The 15,273-nt window shown below is 41.6% G+C and overlaps 1 protein-coding gene across 1 annotated transcript; it reads left to right on the plus strand.

The window, feature by feature from the left end:
* Positions 1-1,031: 1,031 nt before the first annotated feature.
* Positions 1,032-13,168, plus strand: nptxra (neuronal pentraxin receptor a). The gene is made up of 5 exons (XM_015053259.1): positions 1,032-2,147; positions 6,660-6,930; positions 7,255-7,496; positions 9,646-9,825; positions 11,140-13,168. Exons 1-5 carry the CDS (start codon positions 1,431-1,433, stop codon positions 11,368-11,370), a joined length of 1,641 nt encoding a protein of 546 aa, XP_014908745.1. The 5' UTR covers positions 1,032-1,430; the 3' UTR covers positions 11,371-13,168.
* The last annotated feature ends 2,105 nt before the right edge of the window (positions 13,169-15,273 follow it).

Here is a 15,273-nt window from a genome sequence, read left to right on the forward strand (position 1 = left end):
CCACAGGTGAGGATAAACCAACCAAACCATAGCCATCTGTAACTGGGAAACAGGTGGGATATGATTTCAAAGTAAAAGCCCAAATGATAAAAAAAAAAAAAATTCAGAAGTTGGTTAAAACAAGTAAAGTGAATCAATAAGTGAAGATGAGAATAAATAAGCTAGAATCTTAAGAAGTAAAGATATAAATAAATAAATCAAAGTGTAGGTTTGAAACTGAAGCAAAATTCAGAAAAGAATGCTGAATGTTCATTTAATTTAAAAAAAACCCTCAAAAGACTGGAACAGAGCGATCCGGACATGAACCTGGGACCAACATACAGGGAAGTAAAGAAGGATCCAGCAGGGAGTGACCGAAACGGAAAGGCTTAAACACTGAGGAGTGTGAACGCTGCCAAGGTGTAGCCAGGTGGATGATTACAGGGCGGACAGGTAGACTGAGAGAAGATGAAATTTAACAGAGGAGTAACTCGACAAGAACTGACATTATCTAGAACCAAAAGTAAAAATCCTCACAAATAATCTAGGAGAAATAAATACAAGAAATAGAGCAAAGTAAATGGAAAGAAAGGAACATGCGCAGCAAGACTTTTAAGCAACACGAGTGAAACTAAAAAGACCTGGTAAGCAACAATGGCCAAATGGTCAAAATGTAGACAGAAAGAAGCCTAAAACCCAGATATGACATGACTTACTTTCTTATTTTGTTTTTGTTTCCACTCATTTATTTCAGTACAGTCTATTAAAATCCCATTGGAATAAATTGGAGTTGGCGATTGAATTGTGACAGAAATTCTCAAGTTGTACGGTTCTGGTTTGGCTTTAAAGGCTTTGACATGGAGAACATTTCAGAATAAATTGTCTTTTATACATAAACAGGCAAACAAATGAGTAAAGTATCGAATTTGACATTTTACATTTAGTTTTCTCCACATCTGAACTACACGTGATACTGACAGATCGCGACCATAGGCTGTGAAACATGCTCGGAAAAGTGATTTGCACCTATTATCAGAGGATGTGTGCTGTCAGAGGCAGTCCTGCTGTGTTTTTTCCTCCATCTCTCGCCCCCTCACTCGGTCTCAGTATTAATAGGCTGGATCCTGCCGGAACCAGAGGACATGCGCGTTGCAGGAGGAGAGGAAGCGTTTGCGCGGTGTCCCAGCGAAAAGAGATGTTTAGTGTCGACTTTACCGTGATCACTTAACTGTGCTGCCAAACTCGTTTTCCGCTCGCTTGTTTTTGTAGAGAGGCGTCAGGAGCCGTTTTCCTCTCTCGGTTTAGGTTCTGATTAATTATTCAACTCTTTGCCGCATCTGGAGCTGTTGCTTTCCTACAGAGAAAGAGTGTTAACATTTCGGGGTTTTTCTGGAAATTGATTGCTCCCCGCCGCCACCCTGAAGTTCATCGTGGTCATCTTGGCCGCCGGGATGGTGGCCTTCATCGGAGCGGTTATCTGCATCATCGCGGCTGTCCACACCGGGTCCACCAAGGCTGCCGCGGCGCAGCGGCAGCCCGCGGCCGATAACCACTCGCTGTATCCGGACGCGGTCGCGCAGACTCCCGCTGCCGCGAGGGGCTCCGTGGCCCGGCCCGGATCCCTGGGAGCTCTCCACGGTTCTGAAACGCCCGAATCCGAAGCGCCCACCTTCAACGTCGGGCTTGGCGGGATGGACGGGGTCAGCGGACTCACGGGACACGACCCCGCGGTGAGTCGGCTCATCTGCACCCCGCTCCCCGCCGGAGGATGCAACCCCAGGAACTTTCAGCAGCAAGCGGACGACCCGTCGCTGTACGCCGGGGAAGACTGGGGCTACCTCCGGACCACGGCGGAGGAGCTCCGGCAGACGGTTCTGCAGCAGAAGGACCAGATTTTAACCGACCAGAGGACCATCAGGGAGCTGTCGGGGAAGCTGACCGAGTGCGAGAAGGGGCTCGGGGGAAGGAGCGGCAGCCCGGACAGACGCGGGAACGCCGCCGCGCTAAGAGGCGACAAGGGAGCCGAGGGGGAGATCCACTTGGAGAGGATGATGGTGCGGGACAGCCCGGATTCTGCGCCCGACGGGGTCCATCTGCTCACGGTTGGAACTGTGGATGAGCTCGAACAGGCAATCACCCAACTCAAAGACCGCATAGACAGACTGGAGGTAAGGAAATCCCTGAACTAATGAATGAAATCAGTTCTACTGTATCCAACCACAAAAGTCAGATGTAATTATAGATAGTACAGCTTTATCCTAATTATAGTAGAAAACATTCAAAGTCAGTTTAACCTGTGAAAAGGTTTGGAGGAAGCCCTGTAAGATTCAGGCCATCTCAGATCTCAGTCGACAGACTGTTGCTTTTTCATATAGATGCACCAGTTTCACAAAGAGTACCGATTTTGGCTAATACTAATTTCTCACCATAGACTGTAAAAAAAAAAAAATCCAATAATCTTTTTTTTTTCTTTCTTAACGTCTATGTTTAACTACCCTGATTATAAAATGTTTAATAAAAAACAATAACTTCTTCAAAAAAACAGTCCAAGTTTGAAAGCTGCAGTCAAGTCGTCCTGATTTTTACAGCATCACACATTTAAATGTGTCCTTGATTTGAATATTGCTATTATTTTACTCATATTCGAAGCAAAGGCAATGTCACACTGTCTGTGTGAGAGTGCAGTTGTTGTAACACAGATCTGCAGGTAAATATCACTACAAAAGACACAAAACAGATTACAGGTGACATCTTAGACTGCAGCAGAAGGAGATTCATCCAAAGGATACAGCAGAGCAGCTTTACTGTAACATCTAGAACTTCCTGTTCTCTGCTGACTTCAATAACAGTCTGAATCAAAATCCAAGTATTCATAGAAACTTCAAGGAGTTTTCTTTCTTTCTCTGACGTTATTAACTGCCAACACCTGACTGATACTGGAAATATCTGCCTTCTTACCTCAGTAGCTACTAAAACTCTGAAGAGTGTTGTTGTCATAGTCTATAAAGGCCCATGCCTTTATAAACACATGTTCACTAGATGTAGCAACCTCTTTTCAAAGAAATGTTGCTTACTGGGAACTTCTTGGGGGCTTGTCCAGGATTTCTTGTTTTGTCCAAAACCCAGATTTAAAGGGGAAAAGAAAAAACAGGAAATCACGAAGAACCCAGCTGAAAACCGTAACCAATGTGGCAAACTGTTTAACATAACCTTAACCAGTTACCTGGAATTCATACCATGTATCAGTTCAGAAATAAATCACAAAACATTTAATACATAAACCAAGATTCAATGTGTCAAATTAAATATCTTGGTCAGCCGGTCTTTATCTATATTTGACCTAGAAAAATATATTCAAATTGGACTTCTTTAGTTCGTACATCCTGTCCAAAATTAGCCTAGCCAAAATCTTTGAAGGTCTGGCTCGGTTCATCTAGTATTTGATCAGCTCAAACTAAATTTCTACCTTACTTAGACACCAGTAGATGTCTAAAATCTAGACATCTGTTCAGTTTTCAACCTATTTTGGATTTTGCTTATACAGATGAATATTATCGTATCATTTGCAAGTTTTGCTCTGGGTGGATTTCTTGATTCGTTGTGTCATTGTAAACGCAGGATGTGAGCAAGCAGTTAATGACCAAAGCAACTGGACTTTGGACTTACTTAGTTGTTTATAAAATCAAACGTCTTCAGTCTTTGATTAGAACAGATGACTTGACATCAGAAGGGACTTATGAGCTACTCCCAAAGCCCAATCGTCACGGATCAGTAATAATCATGTAATTATGAATGTCACTCAGTGATAATGGATGTTTTAATTGGATTTTTTTTTTTTTCTAAAGGTTGCCATTTTCAACATGGCAATATAGGAGAATAAAATGTCAGCTCTAAAGATAAATGTGGAGTCAGAGGGAGAGAGCAGGAAAAAGACAAAAGGAGCAAAAAATACAGGAGCGCAACATGAAACAAGCTCTGACTTGACCAGGATAGAGTGATTTATAGCTCCGTTTTGGGCAAAAGAAATGCAATGCATAATTCATGGCATGCCTATATTTGTTAGGAGTAACAGAGTGGACGCACGTCCCCGCGGTGTAATACGCCTCCTGCTGTTATATGTGGGACGTGCCTGTGTGGGTCATTTCCTTTGTTCCGTCTGTTTCTCCACGCAGACGTGTAACATCCAAGTTCTGACACTTTTCAGGGAATAAGGAATCCCTTCATTCTGCAGCCTTTTCCCAAGATGCTGTGTTTCATCAACGGTTTTCACAGGTCAGACCAGGTAGTTTCCTCCCTAATCAACACGTTTTCTTTCTCCCGCCGTTTGGTACACAGGAGCTACTTGACCTACTTGAGAAGGATGAAGAGATGTTTTCTATTGGCTCAGATTAAACTGGTCCAGTCTTTTTTTTTTCTTTTTTACATATTTTCCCCATTATGCACCAACAACTCTCAATGCCTTCTAGCACTCATGCAGCGTGATGATTTTGGCTCAACAATAAGATCAGAGCTACATTTAAATTATCCTGCACTGGCCTTGTACATTTATTAACCATTTTCACTAAGCATTAAGATTTGCACAAAATGTTAAACATCATAGAAGTTAAACGCAGTGCAAAGTTTCATGCTTTCTAAATCTGTTTCCAAATAGAGAAGCAGCTACATGACTGGGGGGTAAGTCATGATATTATGAAAGGGGATTTTATTGCTTTTGGTACTGTTAGGAAAGAGAATTTAAAAGTTTCCATCAAAATTAGTTTACTTCTACAAATGCTAACACCCTCTGGTAAATATGCTTAAAGAAAAATCAATCTAAATTTAGTCTTTTACTGCAGTGCTGCTGTGAACAGCTCACAGAGTGATGCTCGGTTCATCAACCAGCAGCATGGCACAACTACTCAGAGATGGATATCAATCTGAACCAACAGGCTGGACAAGGAGAGGATTAATGAAAGCAGCCAAAAGACACAAGGTAACTTTAGAAAACCTGCACAGATCCAAAGCTCAGCTGGTAGAACATTGCTCTTCTCAAACCCAACCTTTATAGGAAGAAAACCACTTCTGGAAAAAAAGTTGATGCATCTTTCCAAATGTCACATAGGGGACACAGCAACCAGCTGCTCAGGTCTGATAAGACCGAATAGGTTTTTTTCTTTTTTTGTGGCCTGCATTCAAGCAATGGTGGGGCTCCATCAGTTCCTGTAAAAGTGAACATGAAATTTCAGAAATGTTAAGTGGAAGTTGGGTGGCACTAAATGCAGGTTTACGCTGGAAGAAAAGCTGCTGCACGAGACGTCAGATGGGAGTGGAGGTTCGGTTTTCAGCAGGAGAAGAAATCCAATTGAAAAACTGAGACTGCTGAAGAATGAGCAAAAAACGTATCACGCTAGTTAAATACAATGGACTCCCAGTGTTCGCAGTCGCTAGTAACCTCCAAAACCACAGCCGTCCGTCAAAATCTAAAACTTCAGAGCGCTTCTTTGAAAAAGAATAAATGTACAATTTGATGGTCAAACACCAAATATCCCTTAGCATGCGTTAACAAGCAGAGCGGAAAATGTCTTCGCAACACCATGGTAGCTAATATCTACTGGTCTCCAATTAGCAAGTAGGAAGGGAAAATGGTGATCCTGGGTTGACTGCTTTGCACCAATAAGCTGGTTAGTGTGTCAATTAGCTCTATGCTTAGGTTTTTCAGTTTACAAAGCTTCATTTAAAAAAAAGATTTTGTTATATTGAAAAAACACACACAAAAACTTCAAGTTGGTGAATCTGTGGATTCTGAGCCACGAATAGCTGGAGGTCCTCTCTCTGTCATGCTGAATAAAAATATACGGATGCAATTTTAAGATGTTTACTTGTTTAATAAAAATATGAAAACCATAAATTTCTCTCAATCTTACAATATTGTACAACGTTTTCTTAGTTTATCACAGAAAACCCAAACAAACACTTTGAAGTCTGTGGCTGCAGTGTAGCAAAATGCAAAGATTTCTGAAGGGCATAAATATTTTATTAAGGCACAGCATTAACACACCTGAATTCACCGTAGTGAAAAGAATGTCTATATTTTCTCGCTGATCGCTGGAGATTTCTGCTGAGATTTGAACTAAAACGTAAAATTTGGTTCTGCGGCGTACAAAATCAAATCTGGCATTGTACAACCAAAACCTCTACTTCTGCGGCATTACTCATACAGGCTGAGCTGCAGTAAGCTCCTGGATGCAGCACCAACGATTAAAACACCATGAAAGTTTTAGAGCGACGGTTTAACGTTTACAGAAAGACACAGCGATGACCTCCCCCTCCTCTCAATCTGTTCAGTATTAAGGTAGATGCCAGTTCCTGCAGCTGCACATTTTCTTTTTAGCAGGGACCGGGAAGCCTCCAACCTGCAGTCTTACTTACAAAACTGCAGATTCACTTTTTTTTTTCTTTTAAGCATATCCCCGATACATAGTGCAGTGCTGGAAAAATGGGATAAATCTACCACTTTTTTATCCTTAGGTTTTAATTTAGAGACAAAAACAGAATCCTAACCGCAGCAGCCAGTTAACAATGCATCAAACCCCACCAAATGCAGCGGCATTACATAAACTCCTCTTGAATAAATCCTTCAGTGCTTGCAGAGACGGCAAAGCCTCAAATTCTGATCTGGTTTCTACCTCCCTCCTCTGCAGACAGACATCGGTCCGTTTTCTCACAACCGCACGGACAGCAAGTCTTCGGACGCATCAGAGGAGGGGAACCCAGAGAGGTCAGCCGGTCCGGGCCGTGGTGCCGGTCCGGCCCGGCCCTGGGGGGTGGAGGATCTGGAAGAGGAGCTGGAGAGGAAGGTGGAGCTGCTGGAGAAGGAGAGGAAAGCCCTGAGGCTGGAGGCAGCAAAACACAGACAGGAAATTGACCAGGGCATCAGCAAACTACAACACCGCATTTCAGGCCTGGAGGAAGGTGAGCTGCAGAAAGGAGAGAGAGAGAGACACACAGAGAGAGACAGAGAAGGAAGTAAATTGTGCGCATATTTAATCGCTCTATTTGATCTGGAGGTGGAGACTGTAACAGAGAGAGCAGCAGTGACTGATTTATTCATTTCACCGTGACACAAATCGTTAGCGATGAGAACCAGATTTCCTTCTTCTGATTTATGACATCTAAGCTTCGTAAATATAATTTGTGCCAAAATAAAAAGCCCATAATTATCCTGTAATGTTTTTTTTAAGATACGTGGAAAATAACTTACTTGTATGTCACTTTCTTCACTCCGTATTTCCAAAGGCGTCACAATGCTTTCGTTCCCGGAGGGGTTCAGGTTGTCCTTCCCGGCTCGGACCAACTACATGTTCGCCCTGATGAAACACGCCGTCCCCAAGCTGCGTGCCTTCACCGTCTGCCTGTGGCTGCGGCCCGCCGCGGCGGGCGTGGGGACGCCCCTGTCTTACGCTGTCGCCGAGCAACCGAACGAGTTGGTGCTCCTGCAAGACCGGAGCGCTCCGGCTGAGCTGCTCATCAACGACAAGGTACGTACGGAACCCGCACAGGGCCGAAAAAGTTACACATTTAACTGAGGCTGGCATCGGCTGGAATGACGACCTCAAGGAAAAATATCACGGTTTGACGTTAAGAAATTTTGAAACCTAAAAAATAGTTGTTTTTTTTCTACATTTATTCTGACTTTACCCCAGCTGTCAGGAAGCGTGAACGTGTCATGTTGTGTGTCTGCTGAGAGGACACAAATGCAGTAGGCGGAGGCGCCGAGGAGAATTTTGTGGATTTGATGAAAAAATGAACAAAGATTTACAATAAACCATTGGAGGACAGGGAGCCAGGGGAGAACAAAAAACATCAGGAACAAACAAAAGCACAAGAAGCCTGACTGGGAACCGGATCTAATGAGAGGAACAGGCAAAGAGTGACAGAAGAAGTGTTTAAGTATTGGGAGAGTGAATGTGGAACAATTCACTACACACCTGCAATCGGGTGTGAGGAAAGAGAGAGAGGGAGAGAGAGAGAGAGAAAGAGAGAGAGAGAGAGAAAATGGCATGGGGGGCAAAGGAGAGTAAACAACGGACAAGGAAGTAAATCTAACACTAAAGATTTACTTTGAGCTGCCCTGTTGTTGAAAATGTGCGATATAAATGAATTGACCTAAAGAATGAGTAGACGTGAGGAACGTAATTAAACTAGAGTTACAAAGAAGAACTAGAGATAAAAATTAAACATAATAAAGTAGAATCACTAAGAAAGAGATGAACAGGAACAAGGTTGATCTGATCAAAGTAAGAAAAACAGAATAATAATGAAACTGGAATAAATAAATCAAACCCCAAAACAACCCAGGATCCTAATAAAACGGTGATGAAAAGTTGGTGGACAGTTTCACAGGAAACCTGCTGATTCAGAAAGTTTTGCCGTCATGTCCTTTCCTATATGCAGGGTTATTTATTTTCATCTCCCATTAAAATTTGTAAAATGAAAAAAAAAACAAACAAACAAAAAAAACATTGAAATGTGGTAAAAACAATTCAAAAATACAAAATACTAAGTTCTGTTTGATTTAATTCATCATTAGCCTTCTCTTTTTTCCATTGACTCTCCTGAAAATGTATTACTTTAATGAGTTTTTAAAATCTCATTATAACAAGAAAGTTTCTCGGCCGCTCCTGAATATATTTCCGAGCTCTGGCAGCTAAGCGCTTCCATACCATCGGCTGTTTAACTCTGATTAAATTCACAATCCTTGATGAAATAAACAGAACGCTCAATCACCTCCTATGTTGTTTACCGAAGCTGTGCCACCAAACTTCCCCACACAATAATATGAGTAATTATTAAAAAAATATATTTTAAATCACAAGCTGTCAAAGCAGGAAAAACAAGTGTGAGAACAAACTGATGCATGTTGAATACAAAAAAAAAATGAACCAAAACCGTAAATTCACACAAAAGCTGATCTTCCCATTGCAGCAACAACAGTAAAAGGATGATCTTTTAATTTCTCTTATCAAGCCTAGTCAGACTCAAAACATTCAAAAACACTCAAAATATCTTTTAAATTGCATGCTATGCTTGATTAGATTCTTCCTCTTTATTCTGCTCACTTTAATCGAAGATGTAGCATCTTTTCATTCATAATATCTTCCTTATTTTACGAGCGTACTTGTATAAAGTTCATTTTTGATCTCCATTATGATTTGAAGTGTTTATCAGCGATCTGTTAATGTTACGACCTCCTTCTAAATGTCCTAATGAATATCGAAGGCCCTCTGCTTTGGATTAACATTAAAGCAATAAGAGAGCGGCAAATGAAGGTTGATACATTGTTCATGTGATTTAATGGAGGATTAAGCTTAGTCCTGGAAAGCATTGTTCGGCGATGCAAAGAAGTGCTGTGATATATATATATTTTTTATTTTGCAGAAGTCATTATGGTAATCTATTCCTGCGGTGAATAGCTTGGAGAGGCAGCAGCAGAACGCCCCTAGCATGAAATGATTGAAGTGACTGATTTAGATCTGGAAATCTCCTCACACCGCCGCATCTTATTTGAGTCCCGCTGAATTATTGTCACCTTTCTATGTAGCTATGTAAAGGCATGCCCAGGTTTCAAACAATCGGCGTAAAACAGCCTGCCACTGCATCGTCCTAACAACACGTTGCCATGCGTAGGTGGCGAAGCTGCCTCTGAACTTCTCTCGAGGCAGCTGGCAGCACGTCTGTGTGAGCTGGACCCAGAAAGGTGGAGCATGGCAGGCCTACCAGGGGGGAAAGCTGAGGGGCGAGGGCCACGGACTGGCCCCGGGACACCACATCCGGCCTGGGGGAGAGCTGGTCCTCGGCCAAGAGCAGGTGAGTTACTCGTATTTAAAGACAGACTAAAAGAAAAAATGGTTTAGTTGTTATTGGTTTCCAAGTCGCTAAGAAGGCTAAAAATAACTTGGGCTACATTCACACTGCAGGTTGAGGTGATATGAATCCGATATTTTTGCTCAAGTGGACTGTATCTCATCTTTTCATGACAGTCTGAACAACTCAAATGGGATTTTTACAAATACTCACTTAGCTCACTTATGGTGCATTCACACCAAACGAGAACTGAGCATCAGGTGCTTCTGGTTCACATTCAATCTATGTGGAGGTGTGTTGAGGGTCGTTGCGGCACGTTTGAAGAGTCTAGCGTTGTGTGGTTTGAACATTTGGAGCGTCAAGAGTCAATATCAACATTTGACGGGTCAAGAGTACCAAACAGAAAACTACGGCCAGAGCTGATGTATCTGACGCACCTCTACATAGACTTTGAATGTAAACCAGACATACGAAAGGCTAAGGTGTAGAGCAAAATGTCAAGCGTCTGCATTCAAAGTACACACATATCGAACTTGAAGCGTCAGACGCATTTTTAACGTATTTGGTGTGAACGCATCATTAGATATGTGGTTCTAAATTCACCGAGTATCTGATCTTTTCAAATGTGTCTGGGTCACGTTCATCAAGCCTGAACGTCATTGATGCTCAAAAAGACTTCACCATTCTGCATCCTGGAACGCAGAAATGAGAAGAAAAATAACAACCAGGGTGGACAACTTTAAAATCGCAAGATACGTTACACCACATTAGCATCCATGTTTACTTCCGCAAATACTGAGCATGCTCGCCAAGTGTGATGTTATTGCGCCCTCTACCACGCATGCGGGACATTTTTAGGTTGTTTGCAGTTCACACGAGAGATCACATACGTGTCGCATATATTTGGAAATGTGAACAACCACACGAAAGAAACAGAGACAAAAACAGAACTGAACATTAACGCCTGCGGTGTGAACGAAGCCTTAGTGCAGGCGTGGGATTTTGTCATTTCTAAAGCTAAAAGAAGAACATTTATGGCTGATTTGCACTTGAGGTTTAGTTTGGGCTAACATGGGATGTTTAATATGTGAATTTTGTTCAAAAGCCACAAACTGTAGGAAAATAACATTTAGAGGAAAAAAATAATCCCCCGCTCTATCGAATCCCGCTTAAACTTCCCCAGAGCCGAGGGGTTGCCCAAGGGAGAAAAACTGCAAAAAAAAAAAAAAAAAAAAACTGTTTGTGTGTGCTTGAGAGTAAAAGTGTTTCTCTTTTTAAGTGATTCGACTGCCTAACAACGATCTAATTCCTTTCCAGGATTCCCTGGGAGGCGGTTTCGATTCGACCCAGGCCTTCGTCGGAGAGCTGTCTCAGGTGGGCCTGTGGGATCGGGTCCTGTCGTCCGCCCAGGTCGCCAGCCTGGCTCGGTGCAGCAGAGTAACTCAGGGCGCCGTGGTTCTCTGGAGCGAAAGCAAGGTGCAGGTTTATGGCGGAGCCACCAAAGACCCCGGGGAGCCTTGCAGTAAACACAGCAAAAGCTCCCAGTGACCGATGGAGAGAGGATCATGGAAAAGATTCAATTCACCAACCAACGCTGATCCAGAATGTCAGAAAAACCATGAATAGCAAGGCGACATAAGAGAGTCATAATCTTAGCAACTTTTCTGGGGTATTTCTGAAGGTGAAACGGCGCGCTGCAACACCACACATTATTTACACATAAATGCAGCTGGAACATTAGTTACTGTGCATCAGAAAATGTTTAAGCTCGGCTTTGCTTAGTTCGAAGTGAAAACAGGAAGATGATTTCAGATTCTCAGCAACCCTCCTGACAATTTGATCAAGAAAAACAGATCTATACTGTACCTACCTGCTAGCTTTTCTGTCGACTTGTTTACTGTAAGCCTGTTCAAATTCAGGGGCCGCATTCTTCAAAGGACACATGCCGGGAAAATTGGGCAGCCTGGCCTTTCAATTTACCACTTACATCTGCGCATGCCCTGTCACCTAGCAACCGTGACGGTGCCAAACACAAGCTAGCAAGAATGTAACTCAAAATGTTCCTGGGATTTTTTGTAATCAGTTTACAATCTATTTGAATCTAATTCATTAATTAGATTAAGGAAGTCGATGGATGTCAGTGGAAGTGCGAAGGATTCAACGTCCTTCAAATCCAGGAGGAAGAAGGATGAACGTCTGAGTCTTTGAATTTGGAGCAGCAGATGTAGCCCCTGAATTTGGATTCAAATGTTCAATTTAGTCGTTTTTAAATTTGAATGTTTACTGTAATTTTATTTTTACATTATCCAGAATTGTGACATTTATAACACTCAGCCTTTATGAAAAACTATAAAATATATTTAATGCATTATAGTCAGAGCCAGCTAATGTTAGCATGCTAATGCTAACATGTGATTTTTAGGCTCATTAAAATGTCTGACAGTAATTCTGCTGTTCTTGTGCCTCATAAATGGGAATATAGAGATAATCAGTAAAAGGTGAAACTGTTTTAATTTTTTTTTCCAACTCCAGCATCAAAGAAATTTTACAACAGAAATTAACTATAGAAGCCATTTTCTCTCTTTTTTTTATTATTCGTACACAAACAACTCCTACAAATTTAATTTAGAATAAAATAATTAGAATTATCTCATGAGTTATATCTAGAAATATCTAGATACGTCAATCGTTTGTGAGATTTTAACCACAGACAGATGAAATGAACAACACTGACCTGTTAGTGTCTTGGATAAAGGATTTTCTTTTTGTCCTCAAACGCAGTGTGTTAGCAGCATTAAAAAATGGCGTTTACATTTTGAACAACTCCGACAAAGGCTAAATTGTTATGGCTAGACTGGGTCAGAGCATCGGCACAACTTCAGCTCCTGCAGGGTGTTCTGGGCTTCTGGTGGTTATTGAAAGGGAAATGGAAAAAAACAACAAAAAAACAGTGCTGAACCAGCATCTGGGTCAGAGATGACAAAGGCCGCATTGATGCACACTGAGAAGAAAACAAGCTAACCGAGACAGAGTGAAGGTTTGGGCAATGATCCTGCTGGGAAACCAGCTTGATTCTGCCATTGATGTGGATGTTGGTTTGACAAGTACCACAAACTGAAGCGTTGTTGACAGACCAGGGACACATTAACACAACTTCCTGTTGGCTATGGCCTTTAAGCAAAGGTGGTGCATCTTGCCACAAAGTGAGACAGGCTTAGGAGCTCAAACATGATGGATTACGACTGTTTTGGCAGCAAAAGGGGGATAAAGTCGCTATTACATGATCTGATTAGTGTGCTTCCCACTACAGTCCACTGTATATCGTATGACAAGCAAAAAAAAACAAAAAAAAAAACAACTCCCTCAGATATGATCTGGTAATAAAACTTTGAAGCTGCTGTTAAGTCAGTCGTTACATGTTTCCAACCAAATCACGTTGTGTATCCCCAACTTGTTATCCTGCTGATGTTTTATTTATATCAATGAGAATACTCAAAAGGAGAATTTTTCAAGTCCCGCGTTTGAAATGCAAAACCAACCAGCTACACCTATCCACTATCAATATCTCTACAGCTGACAATATGTGGAGAGTGAACACTTTGGACACAGTTGGCTAATCAGAACTTGTGAAATTCTAGCACACAGGCTATTAGCTCATTCTCTCTGAGCTAACTGACCGTTAGCTCATTATCTCTGAGCTAACAGGCTATTAGCTCATTATCTCTGAGCTAACCGACCGTTAGCTCATCATCTCTGAGCTAACCGGTCGCTAGCTCTTTCCCTTTGAGCTAACAGGCCGCTAGCTCATTCTCTCTGAGCTAACAGGCCGCTAGCTCATTCTCTCTGAGCTAACAAGCTATTAGCTTATCCTCTCTGAGTTAACAGGCTAGTAGCTCAATTTCTCTGAGCTGAAGAATCACTTTCTAACAACTCTGAATGTCTGAACCTATTCCCCTATCTGTGACCACAGTTAACTAGCTTAACAAATCACTCAGTGGCGCAGAGTAGACTAAGAGAGCAGTGAATTTGCTTATTTCTGTCGTCAGAAGAGACGCACATTGCCTCAGCACTCACTCCATTTTCCAACAAGCGTTTCAGAAGTGTTTTCGGTTTGGTGTCTGTCGAGGTTTAGCAGAAACGAAGCCTCTTAAAGCACAGTGCCAAGGTTAATATCTTAACTTCACGTTTTCATGTTCTATTTTCCAAGATATATGTATATATTATTTTTTTTTTTTTGAATGACTGAAAATAGTGACGCAGCGTCATTTAATGTCTGCACACTCAAAACACCATCCTGTGCTTACCTTCTTGAAAGCTTGTACTGAATCCACTGAGTTCCGAGTCTGAGCCGTCCTCGGCCAGCTGAGAGCTCCGTGTGAGAAGCGTGAAGTTGAATTAGGGGCAAGCTGGAATCCCTCCATTTGTGCATCAGGCTTGGAGTGGTATTATTTAAGGGCTGTGACAGCTTTAGAGCGCGGAGTCAAGGTGAGCCGGTGAAAAAATGTTGGAGAAAGTGTTGGGAATATTAAAGCAGCGGTTGGCAGCCTGGAGTCGATGATGAAAGCTAGAGGAAAACAGGAGAATGATGGAGAAGATGGACCGGATGTGAATGATGTTGCATTGTTTTTCTCTTCTGCATGATGTAATCTAGTACTGATAATGTCTTGCCACTGCAAGGTGTCGCGGACTAGGTCGCTGCATTTTACATTCCTGCAATGTGGCTGTGTTTGTCTTTCTGAGAGTGACTTTTAGTATCTGATGCATTTATTATGGACTTGACCAACTTTTGAGAACTGCTAACCTAAACTCTTCTCTTTTTTTCATTATTAAATATGTGGTGTTACATTACATCAGATATGTATGAGATTGTTGATGAAATGTTCAAAACTGTAAACATAAATTTGCAATGTTTTTAAATGTTCTACATGCATCAGTAGCTGCATTTCCGTTGACTGTATAACTGCAAATTTTGACAAAAACAAGTTTTTTGATTAAAAGTGTTTCGAGTATTGAATCCAGCGTATTTTGCAAAAAAAAAAAAATTCCAATGGAAACACTTTCTTTTTCAGCGTCACACGAGTCGTGATCAATATCCTTTTGTTAAAGGTGGAGAAGACAGGAAGTGATAGGAGGATGATGACGTAGTATGTTCTTTTTTTATCACGTGAACAAACTCGTTTACGTGTTTCTTAATTAAGGAAAACCTAGCAATTGAGAAAATGTTATTTTATTTTTTGGATTAGGGAAACACCGACAAAATTTGCGCACATCCGTAACGGAAACGCAGCTTCTGATAAATATATCCGAAATATTTTCACCATTAAAATAAAACAAAAACAATCCACGCATGAATGCCGCAGAGTTAGAATGTCCTGCTAAACTTTTCTTTCCCTTCATGCTAAACTAACTCCTATTAAAACCAGAATCTTCTGGTATAAACAAATTGTTCTT

Source organism: Poecilia latipinna, unplaced genomic scaffold (genome assembly GCF_001443285.1).
Source record: "Poecilia latipinna isolate Pla-1442-1.1 unplaced genomic scaffold, P_latipinna-1.0 Scaffold1172, whole genome shotgun sequence".
In the NCBI taxonomy this organism is placed as follows: domain Eukaryota; kingdom Metazoa; phylum Chordata; class Actinopteri; order Cyprinodontiformes; family Poeciliidae; genus Poecilia; species Poecilia latipinna.